At 37.9% G+C, this 18,697-nt stretch overlaps 3 protein-coding genes across 3 annotated transcripts in view; 1 reads left to right on the plus strand and 2 right to left on the minus strand.

The window, feature by feature from the left end:
* pgbd5 (piggyBac transposable element derived 5) overlaps positions 1-4,383 on the minus strand; it is a 17,349-nt gene extending 12,966 nt beyond the window's left edge. Inside the window, exon 1 of the mRNA XM_016457786.1 lies at positions 3,706-4,383. Coding sequence (XP_016313272.1) covers positions 3,706-4,015 — 310 coding nt within the window. The 5' untranslated portion in view covers positions 4,016-4,383. The remainder of the gene's footprint in view (positions 1-3,705) is intronic.
* A 1,369-nt stretch (positions 4,384-5,752) lies between these two features.
* On the plus strand, positions 5,753-14,503 carry LOC107666500 (conserved oligomeric Golgi complex subunit 2-like). Its single transcript, XM_016457869.1, has 18 exons — positions 5,753-5,935; positions 6,733-6,894; positions 7,039-7,104; positions 7,186-7,266; positions 8,321-8,421; positions 8,904-9,012; positions 10,058-10,237; positions 10,412-10,536; positions 10,638-10,764; positions 10,896-11,035; positions 12,017-12,078; positions 12,278-12,429; positions 12,504-12,686; positions 12,767-12,839; positions 12,940-13,082; positions 13,520-13,659; positions 13,766-13,946; positions 14,045-14,503. Exons 1-18 carry the CDS (start codon positions 5,876-5,878, stop codon positions 14,150-14,152), a joined length of 2,193 nt encoding a protein of 730 aa, XP_016313355.1. The 5' UTR covers positions 5,753-5,875; the 3' UTR covers positions 14,153-14,503.
* A 489-nt stretch (positions 14,504-14,992) lies between these two features.
* Positions 14,993-18,697, minus strand: part of LOC107666501 (angiotensinogen-like) — a 4,262-nt gene continuing 557 nt past the window's right edge. The window contains exons 2-5 of the mRNA XM_016457870.1: positions 16,954-17,748; positions 15,926-16,196; positions 15,680-15,830; positions 14,993-15,508 (exon numbers count right to left, since the gene is read on the minus strand). Of these exons, the coding sequence (XP_016313356.1) occupies positions 15,332-15,508; positions 15,680-15,830; positions 15,926-16,196; positions 16,954-17,748 (1,394 nt within the window). The 3' untranslated portion in view covers positions 14,993-15,331. The remainder of the gene's footprint in view (positions 15,509-15,679; positions 15,831-15,925; positions 16,197-16,953; positions 17,749-18,697) is intronic.

Here is an 18,697-nt window from a genome sequence, read left to right on the forward strand (position 1 = left end):
TTTTTTTTTTTTTTTTTTTGTAGTGACAGAAACCCCAAAGCACAGCACTGGCAAGCACTTGCCACATTTACTCAGTGCCACAGTGGCCTAATGACCCCAAAGCAAGAGAGTGTGTAATTGATTTGAGCGCAATATACAACTGTGAGTAAACAACTGTAAGGATTCTGATTTAAGGAAATCTGTTGTAAAAATTGTCTAGAGAGGAAAATAGAACAAAAACACACATTTTTCATATTTTTGTTATTTTCATGAACAAATGGTTCTGTCATGCTTTCCAAAGCCTCGTGTTCATTCAGTCATATATATATATATATATATATATACACATCTTAACCTAACCATAACAGCTGCTATTCAACCAGAAGCTCATCTCCCATTATGGCTCTGAAGAAGCTTGTAAAGCAAATGCAAACATTCCCCCAGGATAAAGTCCATTGTACAGTGTATTATGTTCATTCATCTGTGCCTTTTTGTATAAACTACTTACCAAACACAAAAGAAGATCAGTAAGAGAGAGAGAAAACATCTCAAGAAAAATCTCACAAAGTTGCTGATTATATTAACATTTTGCCCAGTATGCTAAAAATAGGTAGTTGACACACAATGCATTCATGGACTTATAATTTATATGAGTGTATAAGCTAAACTGTGTATCTTGTAACTGGTCATTATTATCCTTTTGCCTTTTTTTTACTACTTTATTAAATGGTCCTGCTGTGTACATTTTTTTTTTTCTTTTTACAATATTTAAAATATTGCATGCATAATAATTATATTGAATTTGATAAAAAAAAAGTCAGATATTTTAAGTTCCCAAAATTATTTTATGTCAAAGTCTACTCTATACACAAAATATATAGGCCTATATGTATTTTAATATTGTAAATATTTTTTAAACGGTTAGATAAATTAATTTCATGCTGGTCTTACTAGTTAAAAAAAATAGTATATCATTAACTTGATAGAGCAAACAGTTATATGTTCGTATCTGGCTTAAAATCTGTTATGATATTAAATCAAAGTGTTATGTAATAGAGTATGACTCTGTAGCTTAATCCAGATAATGGCCATATCACATCTAAAATGCATGAAGTCAACATACCAATGTACAGTACTGCTGTATTTTATTTGAAAGAAAACTATGCTTAAATTAAAGTATAAAATAAACATGGTTTAAAAGACTTGTCCTCTTTTAAGATTAATGTTTAAAGTGCTCCAGCGGTATTTTATATAATAGCTGTGTTCAAAAAGGTTTTCTTTCCACATCCAGTAGTTCTGTAGAACATCAAAATGTTTATTTATCTCTGTGTCTACAGTCAGTCTTCCAGGAGAACAGCTGCTGGTGTGCCACATATTAATTATTGAGAAGAAGAACCAGCAGTCCCTGTACCTTCTCTACACCTCCTTTAAACAAATAAGCAAGCTGATATAAATCGATCTTATTCTTTTAGATCTCACAGCAGGTGCAGAATCACACCATATGGCCCTCAAACAGTCCAAGCTTTGTGTCTCAGTTTAACTATCGTCACAAAACTGTTGGGTTTGACAAAGATCTGTTGTAGGCAAAATGAAGGATAGCTTATAGCTCTTTATTGTGCCTTGGTTTATCTTTCTATAATTCTGCATATTACTCGAGATATGTTAGAAGACATGCTTTAACACAAAGTCTGAAGGATGAAAGCAAGAGCCCAAAGTGCGTTATGCTGACCTAAATAATATAGACCTTATATAAGAATCACAGTCAGGCTAGAGTGTTGTGCCAGACATTTGCCTTATACAAACAGTACTGACAGCTCGCTCTGATGAAGCATTGTTTGTCAGTGTCCACAAGTGTCGCATCTTATTAAATGACCCATGACATGAAATGCAAAATGTCTGTTGTGTGACTTTGTGCATCTTTCATGCATCATTTTGCAGCTTGTGCCAAAGCAAAGGCAGCAACCAGATGGCCCATTTTCCCCCCATGGTGACAGACAGAACTTTCTGAGCAACCACGACGGAAAGATCTGTCATTTATCAACAGCACGGCATCTACTCGATTTGGAAAACGTTCAAACCAAAACAAGAAAATATTATGTGCAGATTAGGATACTTTCTTCTAAACATTATCATGGTATTTCTCAGTATGTTTTGGTTCATTAAACATCATTCTTTCATTTCCCATATTTGTGCAATAAAAGCTCTTTATATGAACACAGACTCAAACATGCGTCATTTAAAGATGCTCTTGGGTCACTTTGACTTGAGTGAAATATAGAGAGAATATATTCAGAGAAATATATTCAGAGAGAAATACAGACCTTCAATATTGTGTGGCTGAAATCGAAAAAGAGCCCTTCTCTTTCTCTCTCCAATTCATTCATTACAGGAGTCTATATTCAGGATATTTCACAATATATCTTTTTTATATATATTTTGTACAACTGAACAGTCAAACTCCAGTCATGAATCATTTCATTTGATATTATTTCATTTCATAGTGAGAGAATCTAGAAAACCATTCACTTAATACTTTGTGAGACATGGAAAACGGCTAAACAACGATGGCATCACAAAATCTTTTACATTTCGCACTTTAATATATTAATTTGAATTTAATGTATTAGTTAACTATTTTAACGTTTTAATGTATTAACGTTAACTGATGGACTGGAGTGGTGTGGATTACTTGTGGATTATTGTGATGCTTTTATCAGCTGTTTGGACTCTCATTCTGATGGCACCCATTCACTGCAGAGGATCCATTGGTGAGCAAGTGATATAATGCTAAATTTGTCCAAATCTGTTCCGACACATGCACAGCGTGTTAACTGTTAAATGAATAAACCATTAAGCAACATACCCTATTTGTTTTGTATTTTATTGCATTTGTTTTAGATTGCTGGGTAGGCAATGGATCCACAAGCATTTGACTGGCAAGCATCTTTATACTGATAAGTCATGCAAAATTTACCAGGTAAACGGAGTTCATAAAAATGACCAAATGAGTGTTTGTCTATGGCATAAAAGTCTAGACAGTCAGTCAGTCGTGAGCTTGGATAAAATGTGGTGACACTTTGCATGAAAGGCATTATTAAAATCCTTTAAAAAATGAGATTAAGCCACCTACACTGACAGTGAATTAAATATTTTTTCTTTGTCCTTATTCTCATAAGTCTTTACTTATTTCTTCCCTCTAATGGCCACTTGCTGAATATGTGCATAGTACATCACTTGATAAGAAAGCATTTACACCAAGTCTAAATCTCCTCTAAATGCTGCCATCTTACCATTTTAAAATGTGAATTTCTCAGAAATGAGAGCCTCGTCTCATCCGACTATGCAAATGACCCTCCTGCCCTGATACAGAGCTAATCATAATCATAATCACAGCTGCTCTGAGTCTGGCAGTGATTAGACACTGGAAGCATCCTCAACTGGACTGAAACCCTAAAATTTGGCCTACAATCTCGTTTCCCATTTTCTCTTCCCCCGGCTATGTGCAGGATTTCAAAGAGCCAGTTAATAATAACCACCCCTGATCCATACTTGAAGGAATTGTGTCATCTGTTGGAGCCATCTGATGAGAGAGATCAAAGTAAACCAATGTAGTCATCAAAGAGTCCCATCTGTGAGCTTAATTACTCGTCGAGCATGCAGGCCTCTCAAGGATGATGAAGCTGCATTGCATTTACATGAGGATCGCTCTTCATTAGACCAACTTACCATGCGTGTCCTGATAGTGGGGCACGCTGAGGTCCTGTAGCGAGTCGCTCCAGCCCTCCTCCTGCGCCTGGCCGTTGGAGACGGATCCGGGGGGACCGCAGCTCTGACTCCTCGCTTTACCTGCTCTGGCATCGTCCGGATTCGTCTCCGTGTAGTTATCCGAATTGGAGTCTCCCGTCGTACTGTAAAAGGGGTTTTCGCTGCTGTCGTCTCCCGACTCCCCGAATACATCGTCGGAAATCTGCAGGCTCTCGTAGCGAGATCGTGCTTCCTCGAGGAGCGACAGTCCCCTCCTTCCACACTCCGCCATCGTTTCTCAGTCCCGACGTAGAGCTGCTGCACCCGGCGAGATTCCGCATGCAAATGACCTCCTTAAAAGCGTCGAATCCGGCATGCAGTCTGCTCCACCGAGCCGCTCTGCGTCGCGGTCCTCAGAGCGAGATGCAGCGGGCGCCGGTCTCAGAAGCGGCGTGGAAACAAAGCTGAACGCCGCGGGAGCTGTCCGTCCTTTCTGGTGCTGAAATACCCCCAATCCTGCGAGCTAAAACCGGCTGAACCCCACAGCTGACCGCCCCACAGACGCTCTGTGCATCCGGGTTGGGCGGACTCCCCTCTCTGTGGAGGATGACTGAATGAATCGCTTCCTTGGAAATCACCTGACTCGGTCTCCCTGCACTGTCCAATGGGATTAATCTCTGAATGAATCATAGATGTTAGAGACACGAATTATATTTGCTCTGCCACAGTGTTAGAATGCCTTGTGGGCAGTGTTGGGGAGTAATAACGGAATTACGTAATTTAATTATAAAATAAATGTAACTGTAATTTGTTACGGTTATTGAGAAAAAAACGTGTAGCCTAATTAAATAGTTACTTATGAAAATGTTAACGGTTACAAAAGGTGTTACAAATGAATATTATCATACACATACAGATTAGATTGATTTCTTTCCCAAATTACACTGACTGCTCTAAAATATGAGAAAATATGTGTTTCAGGAGTTTAGGACACAGAAAAGAACACATTATGCTTCAATAACTGTTTTATTTCCTATTTGGGTTTATGTATATGCCTTGTTTTTTAAGATTAACTGTTTTTTTCCAAAGCATTGTTAGCAGGTGTTTCCTGTCATAACTTTGCAAAGATTTGATTTCAAACACAGTATCATAGCTATTAAACTATTTCTTGCTATGATTTTAAATCTGTATTTAACCTCAGAGCGATCTCAAAGTAAAAAGAGGTGCTAAAGTCTAATTTTGTGGTGTCTGTGGTTTAAAATAACATTTTTATAATCTTAATTCAAGTGATGAAGAATCTTGAAAGTCTGACAGTAATCAGTGTCGAGTGCGGTTAGTAAGGTTAACCCTGCCTGCTTTAAATGTTTCAACATGATTAACAGTTGAAAACATTTGTTGGAAATTTAGAAAAGTAATCAAAAAGTAATCAAATGTAATCAGTTGCATTACTTTAAGTAATTGAAATAGTTACACTACTTATTACATTTTAAGCAGGGTCACTTGTAATCTGTAACCTATTACCTTTCCAAAGTAACCTTCCCAACACTGCTTGTGGGTGTATTAATATTTTCCAGTTTAAATATACAATAGCATCAAATGCGATCCAGTTAGACGTTTTTCATATTCACATTTGTATCATAAAATTTTACATGTCAATTTTTTTTAGAAGAAAGAAGCAAAGATCATATAAGATTGAAAGATTGACAGTAAAAACATTAAATTATGTTACTTTAGTGCTTGCAGCTTTCTAATCTTTTTGAGCCTCTAGTAATTTTTCACTCTGTAGTTTCCCATTGGTTTTTATTGTATCATAACACCGGTTACAGAGGAATACAACACTGTGTGTTTTTCGCAGCATAAAATACTTGTGTTCACTTAGCTTGCAATAATTTGTTAGTAAATTAGTTATCATCACTGGTTATGCGTTATAGTCGTGCTGCAGTACCGCTGGCAGCCAATCGGGGAGCTATACCCAGATATTCTCTCTTTCGGATACTGTAGGGTTTTGTTTTTTCCACCCACTCGTTAGCGTGTGCCATGTTTGCGGAAGCTGAATCGATTACTCTGTCATTTGAACGAAATGTAGCAAATAATCTTCACGTTTCAACAAATACATTTGCCGATTATTTTGTTTGTGGCCCGTCCTAAAAGAATGATGACTTTACCAAAGGGACCCGATTCTTTGTGTTTCGACAAAGACGAATTTATGAAGGTGAGTGAGCTGTTAGTAATATATCAACTGAAAAGAGAGCTGTGTTCAGCTGTGCAGTAACTATCTTGATTAACTAGTTGTTTATATTTAGTTTGTGTGATTTATTTATATTTTAAGTACTGTCTGAGCAAGTGTTTTTAACGGTGTTTGGATTAACTTTACTGACGTTATGTTTGGGACCCCAGAGACCCCAATGATGTAACTTACAGTTACAAATGATAATAGTAATTAGTAAATCAATCTATGGTTCCTTTCATGTGCTTTTAATATGTTAATTTGATTAAGACAAAACCTATTGGACATGAACTATTAAAGTTTTAACCATCACAAATCCATGCTCTAAAAATGTGACTGTTACTTTAATGTAGTTTTTTGAACGGATCAAATCATACTGTAGATAAAAAAAAAAAAGCAATTGAAAAAAATGAGTGAACTTTCTCAACCAGTAAACCTTATCATTTGGGGTCTCAAAGACCATCAGACATACACAATATAACATTTTACATGGAAGACAATTGGAGAATGTAATCAATTTGAAAAGATATTGATGTTCATAATCCGTTATCATGTGATTATGAAATGTCAGCTTGATACTTAGCTTTAAAATGTATTCGTCTCTCAGCCCCAAAACAGGACAGAGTGTTAATGGAAGCTCAAACTGTTTGTAAGGATGTTTTTAATATTCTCTTTAAAAGCATCCCTTGACTGTTTTCCAGTTTCTTAGTGTGCTTGACATTATTTGACACCTTTCTGTCTCGGGGCATTTTGATTTGAAAAATTTGTACATTTCAATGCAGGATGACTTCGACGTGGACAAGTTTGTGGCCGATTGCAGAAAGCGTGTCCAGCTGGAGGAGATGCGTGAAGATCTGGAGCAATATTACAGGCTTCTCAAAACAGCCATGGTCGAGCTCATCAATAAAGACTATGCAGATTTCGTTAACCTGTCCACAAATCTTGTGAGTCTTTGCATTTTTAGAACATCATACAACATTTTCAGTAGAACTGATGTGTCACCGAAGACTGTGAGCTTTGTTTTATTCTAGAGCATCCTGATTTTTGTCAAATGCTTTGTAGGCTTATTGTTTGTATCTGTGTTTTAGGTTGGAATGGATAAAGCCCTTAATCAGCTCTCTGTCCCTCTTGGCCAGTTACGCGAAGAGGTGCTGGTAAGTGCTTAACACATCAGTGAATACGTTTGGATTGGCCATATTTTAGTCATTATCTAAGTATCTTCCTCTCATGTACAGAGTTTGAGATCCTCTGTGAATGCAGTTATTGAAGCTATAGACACCCAGCTATCCAAGCAAGATGATATTCAAAAAAAGAAGGTAAGTTATGGTGTTAAAACTTAAAATGCTATATTACAAGTATGGCGGACTCGACTAAAGATTTTTCTGGTCGACTAGTCGTTCATTTAATGTAACAAATTGTAATAAACAATTTAAATTATAACAATGAGCCTTTAATTGCCTACATTGCCTAATAAGCGCTCAAGCACCAGCAGAAATAATGATTATTAATGTGTCAGGGAAAAACAGTAAGGAGGCTGCATTAACATTTTAATAATTCATTGATATAGTGCTTTCTTTGTTCTTGGATTAAGAGATGAACCCTGCAACACTGACTCGTCATCTCCGCAGTAGTGGATGCGCCTGTATGCATGTTTCATACGGATTACATAATCTGAGAATATTTGTTTCCCATCTGAATTGGTTCATTTGAAAGTAGACAATTCGCTCTCTATAGATAGGCTATATTTTTCATGTCTGTAATGTAAGTTTACACGGAGTTTCGCGCTCAAGTTCACAGACCGAGACGGCAGAAAGCACATCCTGTTTACTTTCATTATTTTACAAAAGCGCAATATTGTTATTGTGAGTGCATACAAATAAGTCTTTACAGATTCGAGAGATGTATAACTCTTATCTGTATGACCAAAAATGACGGAGTATTTTTAGAGCAAATGAGCTCACCGGTGCCTCCATCTATCCTGCAGTGAGCGCTACTGTTCAGCTTTCACACTCCGCACAGACACTTGAACAGCGCACGTTTCTCAAGGTTAACATTAGATTGAGTGGCCATGTTAAGTTGCTAATACTTACATATTTCAGATGATAAGCCATATTTGAGGTCGATGAATGATAGGCAAGTGTTTGGATGTCCTGCCCGATGTACTACCACATACAGTAGACCAGCCCTTAACGATCTGCGGGACTTCGCCAATGTGGATTTTTATTTATTTATTTATTTTATCTGCAATTAAGCGACTAATAACATTTTGGTCGACCAAGCCTCTTGTGGTCGACGAACGGTTAGTCGACTATTAGTGGGCAACCCTAGTTACAACTGTGCACATATTGTCCAACATTGTGTCTTTTGTAGATCTGTGTGTTAAGACTTATCCAAGTTGTGAGATCAGTGGAGAAGATTGAGAAAATTCTTCACCAAAACACCAAAGATACACCATCACTTGAGACCAGCAGGTATGTGGAGTAGTGAAAGAGAAAAGAAGTAAATGAGACAAATACACTACTGTTCAAAAGTTTGTTTGTTCAAAAGTCGATATGTTTTTTTATTTTTTATAAATAAGTCTCTTATGCTCACCAAGGCTACATTTATTTGATACAGTAAAAGCAGTACTATTGTGAAATATTATTACAATTTAAAATAATAGTTTTCTGTTTAAATATTTTAAAATGTAATTTATTCCTGTGATGGCAAAGCTGAATTTTTAGCTGTCATTACTCTAATATTCAGTGTCACATGACTCCTTTCTCAATAAAAGTATTAATCACTGTTAAAAAAAAAAAATCCTACTGACCCCAAATGGTAAAGTAGCGTATATTGCAGCTTCTTTTGAAATATGACTCATGGCTTATGGAAAGGATTTTAGATTATGTACTATTTGCATTTTACTTTGCACATGAATGAACAGCAAATGAACAGCTTGTTCTTTGTTTTTAAGTCCTCTTCTGGCAGGTCAGATTCTAGAGCGGATTGCCACCGAGTTTAACCAGTTACAGTTTCATGCAGTCCAGAGCAAAGGAATGCCATTGCTTGATAACGTCCGACCGGTGAGCTCCCAGTCTTATTGTCAATTTTAGCTGCGGCAGGAGAATGTATTTACACTATATGGACAAAAGTAGTGGGACACACCTCTTAATTATGGAATTCAGGTGTTTTGATCAGACCCGTTGCCACAGGTGTGTAATGCCGCGTTCCAGACGAGGTCGGAAGTGGGAACATCCGAGTTGAAATGTCCCACTTTGAGTCAATCACACGTCACGTTATCATATTGACCTCTTGATGTCACCATGACACAACGAGAGCATTTCGTCTTTTAGTGTCAATTATGGCAAAAACAGAAAAAAATGAACAAAAATGCTGCCATTCTTGCTGCCAGCAGACGAAAAGTAAAAATTAAGGTATCATTTTATAAACTTAATGTGTAATGTTTTAAAGTTTGACACGAGGTATGCTCATTAGATGCAGTGACGTCAAATGACGTGTCTCGCTGAAGTTGGGGTTGGTCGATCTGCCCCGAGTTCCCAGGTCGGATGTCCGACTTCAAGCAGCATTCTAGACGTTATTTCGGAGGTGGGAAAAATCAGAGTTTCAAGTTGTTTGGAACGCAACATAAAAATAAAGCACCAAGCCATGCAATCTGCATTTTCTATGGCTGAGCAGCTGCATGCAAGCCTCACATCACCAAGTACAATAGCAAATGTTGATAGAGTGGTGTAAACGCTGCCACTGAGTTTGGTGTGGAAGAACGTGACTGACCCACACAGATCTCTGACCTCAACCCCATTGAACACCTTTGGGATGAATGGAGATTGCAAGCCAGGCCTTCTCATCCAGCATCAGTGCCTGAGCTCACAAGTGCTCTACTGGATGAATGGGCAAAAAATCCCACAAAAACAAAATCTTGTTGAAAGCCTTCCAAGAAGAGCTGTTATAGCTGCAAAGGAGGGCCAACTCCATATTAATGTTTATATATTTAGAATGCAGACATTTATTACTGTCCCTGTCGGTGTGATGGTCAGGTGTCCCAATACTTTTGTCCATATAGCGTATATCTACTTACTGATTTTGTGTGGGCTTTTTTCTGTATTCCAGAGAATAGCAGGTATCACAGCTATGCTTCAGCAGTCCCTGGAAGGCTTATTGATCCAAGGCCTGCAGACATCAAATATAGATATCGTGCGGCATTGCCTCAGGACATATGCTACCATTGATAAGACCAGGGATGCAGAGGCACTGGTCGGACAGGTCTTAGTCAAACCATACATGGATGAGGTACATTTTGCATATCACCCGGATACAGCAATACAGTCAATTGTAATTTGCATATCTGTCATTATTGACAATGTTGTGAGTTTTGCAAATGAGATTCAAGTGTAAAGATACAAAATTCATGGATATGTTATCCGTCTTCTCCATCTGAATGTAGATTTCTCCTTTTTTTGTCAGGTTATAGTTGAACAGTTTGTCAAGTCCAACCCTAATGGTCTTAAGATGATGTACTCAAAGCTGTTGGAGTTTGTGCCTCACCATTGTCGACTGCTGCGAGAGGTGACTGGTGGAGCAATCTCTAGGTATGTCTGCCACTAAAAGTGAATATTTACTACATTGCACCGCCATTGCTATCATATTACACACAATACATTTTAACGAGTTTACCCTTTTGTATGCCCAGCGAGAAAGCTGACATTGTTCCAGGATATGACTTCCTGGTGAACTCCGTTTGGCCTGAGATCATTAGAGGTGTTGAGGAAAGAGTCCCTTCCCTTTTCAATCCTGGAAACCCAGATGCATTTTATGAGGTAAGCAAAGTGAAAACATGCAGTAGCATTTTTTTAACTTTTTGTTGTAACCTTTAAACGAAATCACTTTTTATAATGGGAATTTACATCTCATTAAGTGGTTTTCCTTGTTTCTGTGTCCTGTTATGTAGAGATACACTGTCAGCATGGATTTTGTGCGTAAGTTTGAGAGGCAGTGTGGTTCCCAGGCCAGCGTGAAGAGGCTGCGAGCACATCCGTGCTACCAGAGTTTCCACAACAAATGGAACCTGCCAGTGTACTTTCAGCTGCGGTGAGTATGAGGACTTAGAAATCCAGTCACAGCTGTACCTTTCCAGTGCTTTATCTGTTCATGAACTATTTTTTAGGTCAATACAACCTGGAAATTCTGTGTGACCCATTTGTTTCCTACACTGTGATATAGTATATTGACATTAAACAGTCAATCCCCCACCAAAAAGTGCAGAGAAAGATTCCTTTAAAGGGTTGTTTGTAACCTGCTTCCTGTAAACACTTCCTGTGTCTGTTGTTGGAAGTGGCTCAAACAGTTTTTTTCCCATTTTTTGGAATCTCATGTGCAGCTTGGATTCTGTTCTTTTTGCAATATATTTAAAGATAGATAATCGCCCTGGATATGAATCGATCTGTGTTTTAGTCTGGATAGTCTTTGCTCTGTGATGTTTGATCACTATTCGCTGGTTATAAAGTCCACTGCTATCTTAGTTTGTTTAAGCCAGTTAAGCCTGTAAAATGTGTTTGCTTTTTCTTGGAATTAAGGTCTTGTGGTGAACTTCTGTAGCTCTTGTGTTGTATTTGTTTAATGGTTTAACATACTGGATTTGAAACTATGTTTGCAATTTACTGTAGTTATTGAACACTTTAAGACATCTTAATAATTTTGTTAATTGTTCCAACTAAAATACCAAGTGTAAAAGTTCTCTGATTTTAATCAACAAAAAGAATGGTAAAAGATGCATTTGTCACTCTGTTTCTGTTACTTCATGTGCATCAGCCCACATGGAAGTCACATACAGCCAATAATGGACCTGTATAATGGATTCTCCATTACCAGTCTGACCTTTCAGATCACAAATCAGCTGTTTAATTTTCTGCTTAATACAGAATTAGTATTTATTAAAAAAAAGTCCAACATCTTTTGCATATCCTGTGCTGTATATTGAAATCCCTAAGTTTGAAGTCATTGAGAACATGACTTTGAAGTCTTTGTGTCTACAGCTGTCTCTTGACTTTCTGGCTTGGACTTGTTTTTCAGGTTCAAGGAGATTGCTGGAAGTCTAGAAAATGCCATTTCCGATGGACTAGAGGCAGCTCCAGGTCAGTGAGTGTATTTGGGTTCATGTAAAAATGAATGCACATGAACATAAAACATGTTTAATATGGTATTGCCTTCTCTGTGCATCTGGTGACCTGTTGTTGTTTGCTTTTTATGATAAATATAGCTGTCACTTTTACAAGAGCGTGAGTAACTGATCACCACTGACATCCGGTCTGCTTTTTGAATTTGTGAACTCAGCGGGCAGCAGCTACCACCTGCAGGTGACGGAGGTGTTGTGGAGCTGTGTGTGCAGGTGCTGGGCTGACCAGGTGTACCTGCCACCACTTGCTCATCGATTTTGGAAACTAACGCTGCAACTGATTTCCAGATACGCCACCTTTCTTACAGAGGTAAAGCATTCCTGGTGGAAATTATATGAATTATAATAGGATTGTTATTCATGTCTTTCTTTTTCATCTCACAGGTCCTAACAAAATCACCTCCTCCAGAGACTAGCAAAGATTCGGTAAGACCGCTCCCAAGCTCCGCCTCCTCCACATCCAGCCGCACATCACAGGATGCAGACAGCGAAACTGGCGGCCCCACTGTTTTGTCTACCAAGAAGCTCGTCTTCATTGCAGCTGATGTTGATAAGTTACAAGGACAGGTAATTCTGATTTTTATTTCACACAGTCTAATTTTGATCTCATTTGGATCGAGTGAGAAATGCTTTCACTCTGTTCCCAGATTCCAGATATCTCTGAGATGATCAAGGCCAAATTGGAGAGTATTGGGTTCAAAAACGTTGCTGTTGTTTCAGGTTTGTTCTGGAGTTTGAAGCCATTTCTGATGTTGTTAAGATTCGGATGCCATTTCTAATGGTCCCAAGTAATAAGTTTCATTCCTGTTTGGTGCTCCAGAAGCCTTGCAGGATTCCAGCGCTGCCCTGTCCAGCTGCATCCCCACACTGAACAGCAGAATGACTCAGCATCTAACAGAAAGGAGCGTTCGTTTCCTGAAAAACGCTTCGGAAGTCCCACGACTTTATCGAAGGACTAACAAGGTCGAGTTATATGCCCATGTAATATCATGCAGAAAGAATCTGAGACAGGCTGGGAAGAAAATAAAAACACATTTGGATTGATTTGTTTTGAAATGTTTCTAAATTATTTGGTTGAATTTTTCCCATACCAGTTTTACTTAGTTAAACTATTTGATGTCTCCATTTTTTATCCATTTTAAACAGAATGTATAAACAGTAGGAAGGGATAACCGATCAACATCTGGATAGAACCAAGTCCCTGTCCTACTTTTTTTTGTTTTTTCTTTTTTGATAATCTGTTTCACTTGGATGCGTCATAATGTGAAGTCTACTTCTGTTACATACTTTAAAAACCTGAAAGTGCCAGTTTGCAAGCTTTGCAAGTTTACATTTTCCTCTACATGAAAACAAGCTGCTCAGTGCTCTGATCTGAACTTTAGTTGTTCTCTCATTAATAGGAAGTGCCCACCAGAGCCTCAGCCTATATGGACAACGCACTTCAGCCGCTCCATCAGCTGGTCACCGACTCCAAAAATGTGGTGAAAGACTCCATCATCCAGGAGTGGCTCCGGGTCACACTCACAGACTGCACCCATAGGTACAGCAGAGGCGAACTTTTATGATTCCGAAATGTCTAGGTAAACTAGTTTATTAATTCTAGATTGAAGAACTTTTTGTTTAAAAATGACCTTTGTGTTTAATAGATATTTTGAGACTATATCGGATGTGCTGAGCTCAGTGAGGAAGATGGAGGAAAGTCTAAAAAGGTTGAAGCAGGCTAGGAAAACAACCACCACCAGCACCGTAGGCGTCAATGCAGGGCCATCAGACGACTGTAAGATCCGCCTGCAGCTGGCGCTGGATGTGGAGTATCTTGGAGAACAGGTATGAACATGGTTCTTGATGAACAATTAGCTTTTCTCTCCTATTTGTGCATATAAGGTTTGCTTCATTATACTTATCCTTTTTTTTTTTTACCCAAGATTCAGAAGATGGGTCTTCAGCCAAGCGACATCACAATGTTCTCTTCTCTGCTGGAACTGGTACAGGAGGCAAGAGATCTCGCTTCAGGGGAGCAGACGGGGTCCTAAACCAGAATGGCCCTGGAGGGGCCAGATCAAAAGTAGGGTCCAAAATGGTTACTGATGGGAATGTTGCCACATGGCTCAGTATCTGCTCCAGGAGTGGTTTTATGAAGTTCTGCCATCCCTCAACTCTTCTAATAGCAGCTATCCTGACCTGTCTGGAGGAGCAGCACACTAAAAGAATGGGATTTACTCTCTGATAAGTTATTTATTGTTGAACTATATGGGATTATATGGCCAAAAAAAAAGAAGAAATTTATGGTTCAAATTTATTGGAGAAATTAATATGAGAAATTAGTTTTTTGTATGAACCAATAAGCACTCAACATATAAAGTGCTATAAGCTCTCGTGTCCTGTCATATGTGGTTACATCAACAAAAAAAAAATGCACTCAACACAGGTGTTTGACTGGAGTTGTATCTGGCAGAAATTGTTTTTCTCGGACATTAACCCTCAGGTGAACCCTGCCAAATAGCATCAACAGTGCAAACGCTAAAGAGGTTTAATGCTCAAATTACCTCTTCTTTTTTAATATATCAAAATGGGTGTTGGAGTTTGTGTTTCACTGGGTAAGAATGGGACTACTAAGATTTAACAATAAAAAAATGAGGATAGAGTGTGTTTTCGATTTTAGGGGTCTCTTCATAGCAGATTCCTCAGTAATTGTTTATTGTTCATTTGCCTTAAAGATGCACCATGTACTGGATAAAGTAAATGTGGGTTGTTTAATGATTATGATATTTCATACTGTATGGTTGCTTTTATTTACAGGATTTTTGGTTTCTTACATTTTTGTAGAATCCTTTTGCCATTTTAGTTAAAAATGAGCATCCCTCCGAGTCATATTTATTCATAAATATTCAAATTGTATTTGTTTTAACAGTACATAAATGGGGTTTATACATATTTCTTATTATGAATACATCATTAAAATAATTGCAGTTAATTCAAGTAACCATGTTATGCATATAAACAAATTCTATATTAAACATTTGTAATTAGCAGATACTAAAATATAAAACATCCAAGTCTTGAAAATCCCTAAAAAGATTGCCTGAGCAAAGATATAACAGGTTGACTTGATGTTATCCATTGTTTTAACATATGGTTATTAGTTGAATGGAAACATGAAAACACTGTTTATATTGTAATATAATGTAAAGTCACCACCAAAACAGAGATTTTTAGGTTGTTGGATTGACGATTTTGCCGAGCATGAGTATGGCATTAGAGTTGCCCTCTACAATAGCAAAGAAGAACGGCCGGTTGACTGTGATTTTATGGGGAACCGTTTCATCTTCAGTTCTGTTCTGAACCTCAGATCCTCCTTCTGTCATCTCAAACACAACCTTGTTGAGGACCTGTGAGATAGATATATGGAGGTTACTGTTGTCATTTGGTTTACAGTAATGAAAATAACTGTGTGGACCATGTTGGTTATAAAGGTAGTTATTTATAATTGTTACAGAACTGGTTAGAGTCAGATTTTACTGTTCCTAATTGATTTTAGCTTGCTCTAAACAGAATTTTACCTTATCAATGGTGAAGTTCTCCTTGCTGCTCAGTCTTCTGAAGTTGGCATCGGAGCCCATGAGGTATTTTTCCACTGCCATTTCTGATAGAACTGATCTCAGGTCTGTCACAGCAGTCAAGGAGAATTTGGGCAAAGATAGTTCCAGATTTCTGCCAACACAAACAAGTAAATCTGTGATTGGTCTTTGAGGTCATTTTATTTACCATTTTCAGTGTGCACTTTCTCAGGACAAACATGTACTCACATTTCTTTAAGATTTCGATGCCATGTAGGTATGACTGTTAAGAGCTGCTTCTCAGTGTCCTGCAGGCTAGCTCCCTCATGAGGCAGTACTAGCAGCATATAGGTCCTCTTACTGAGACCAAGCTTGACTATAGAACATTTCCTGCCAACATCATTGAAGTACATGTAGTTTCCAGTATGCATCCTGAAGGGGACTTCGACACTTGAGTTCTCATGAGTCCAGAACTTCTGATCACTGGTTGCTTCAGGTTGGAAAGCAGTTTTCCAGTTACCTGGAAAAAGTTACAGATTTTAAAAGGTTTATTTATTTCATTTTATTTTATTATTTCATTTCATTTTTGAAGTGCCTCAACGAGTCAATTTCCTACATTGTTTTCTGTTGTGTGTAACAACAAAAATGGGCAATAATTTTATTTTATTATTATGTGTTTTTTTTTTTTAAGTGCCTCCATGAGTCTATTTCCTACATTTTCTACATAACAATAAAATAGGCTACTATGTTTTTCTCCCTCTAAATACTCGATGGGATATTTTAGCCACTGAAGCACTATATTTGCAAAAAAATAAAATAATAATAAAGAAAAACAGAAATAAAAAAATTACTAATTACTTTTAGGCCTATTATACTTTGTAATGCCATTATAGCCTGGCTCACACTACAGGAGTTTTAAAATTCTAACCTATTATGAAATCTGGTTGCAGCACACACACAAGGAGAATCTTTGCAGATTATCTTCCCTTGCATGTTTGATATGATCGGGGCGGCCCCGATTTGTGTGCGAGCACATCGGGAGATGCAAGATTCGATTGGTGAACATCTCATATTACCAGATAATCCACGCCAAACACCGTTTGACAAGATTTTTGCTCCGATTCTCGGGAGGGGGAAATCGGGGCAAAATCGGGCTAAAAATCCTGTAGTGTGAGCCCGGCTGAAGTCTTTCAAGATTCTTCATGAAGTTTATATATTTAGAATATACTTAAGATTTAATTAAATGAGGCTAAGGATTACATTTTTAAATCACTCACCTTTAAAATGCACTGAACTAGCAAACAGCAGGTCTGTTTTTGGAGTAACACCCTTAAACAGGTCCTTAACCTTGCTGTCTGATGTTTTCTGAATGAAGTTGTTCACCTGCACCTCAGCTTCCTTTGCCTTTGAGAAGTCCACTGCTCGGACAAAAGAGTCATCTGAGAAATCTTGTGTTCCACGTAAAAAGTCTTTGGAAAGGTCAGCGTCGCTGGTAATGAACGTCCACACGAGGGTCCTGAGCTCATTTCGTGATTGGTCTACCTGCGCGCTGATGGCCTGGAGCGTACGCAACACTGTGTGTCCATCAATGAAGTATGCACAGTCGGCCTTTTCAGACTCCAGGTTGAGTCCTAACAGCTGTTGGTAGGAAATAGCAGTCTTTTTGGATGCTCCCAGGTAGAGGGTCACCAAAGCCCCAAAGGCATTTAGAGGTGACAGCAGCGTGTTGGCATGCTTCTGTGTGCGACTAAGTGCCTGGTACATGCGTAGCCCGAGTGAATTCTGCAGTTCTGCTAACACAGCAGTTCGTTGGGTGAGGTTTTTCAGGTTCTCTGTGGTGCTGCTGGATCGTGGGTCTGGTTCAGTGCTGTCCTGAAGAGGAGTCAGTGGATGGACAGTCTCGACGGGCTTGTGTTCCTCATTCTGGATAACCTCACAGCTGATGTTTTCAGAGCTAAAGAGGTTGAAGGGGTGGACATACACTCGATTGGCTGTTCCCATTGCAAAGCAGGAAACCATTAAGAGAGCGAGGAACATCTTGTTCATCTTTATGGGAAATCCTTCTGGTGTGCCTATTGGATATTAAACTGATTTGAGTATGACATGGACTTGCTATTACATGAGAATACTAGCAAAGCTTACCACATATTACATGGAATTAATATGGACATATCAACATTTTTTTTTGCATTTCAGAACCAACGGGGCCTTTGCTATGATTGATCTCTGCTCTTCCACCCCCGTTTTTCACAGAATAAATTGACCCGTTTCTGCTTAACAGCAGCTGAGGTCTCTGTACTGAGCTGCATTTGAGGGCAATAACCCTGAACCAAAGAGCAGAGAGCACATGACTCAGATAAAGGAGCAAAGAGTCAAATGAGTACATTCCAGTTCAGATTCTTCGTAGTTCAAAACGCTCTTAGATAATATGATGCAGAGTATAATATAAAAAATACAAGATTTTTAAAAATAAATTAATGCTTTTGTGACACTAAAGACATTTAAAATTTTACAAAAGGTTTCTGTCAAATAAATGCTGTTGTTTTAAACTTAATTTTCATAAAAAAAAAATCCTTAGAAAAATGTAAGATCTCCAAAAATATTAAGCAGGACAAGAGCTTTCCTACATTATTTTTTCTGTTGTGTGTAACAACATTATGGGCAATTATTGTATTTTATTTTATTTTATTTATTTTCCTTATGAAAACACATGGGGAAAAAAATTGCATGTAGTGTCAGTTTTGTCTATTTGGGGAATTTCAGCAATTGTTTTCACTATAAAAAATATCAGAAAATGTTCATAAAATTAGCAAAATCACTGAGACTTCTTTTGCCCATTTTGGTTGTTACACTTATTACCAGATTCAAATTCAAAATGTATTATAGTCTCCACAAAAATATTAAACAGGACAAGTGTTTTTAACATTGATGATAATAAAAAAAAATATTTCGAGCACCAAATTAACAGATTCCAATGATTTTTAAAGGATTCTGTGACTTTAAAAAATACAATAAAAATAC

This window comes from Sinocyclocheilus anshuiensis, unplaced genomic scaffold (assembly GCF_001515605.1).
Source record: "Sinocyclocheilus anshuiensis isolate Anshui unplaced genomic scaffold, SAMN03320099.WGS_v1.1 scaffold63, whole genome shotgun sequence".
In the NCBI taxonomy this organism is placed as follows: Eukaryota; Metazoa; Chordata; class Actinopteri; order Cypriniformes; family Cyprinidae; genus Sinocyclocheilus; species Sinocyclocheilus anshuiensis.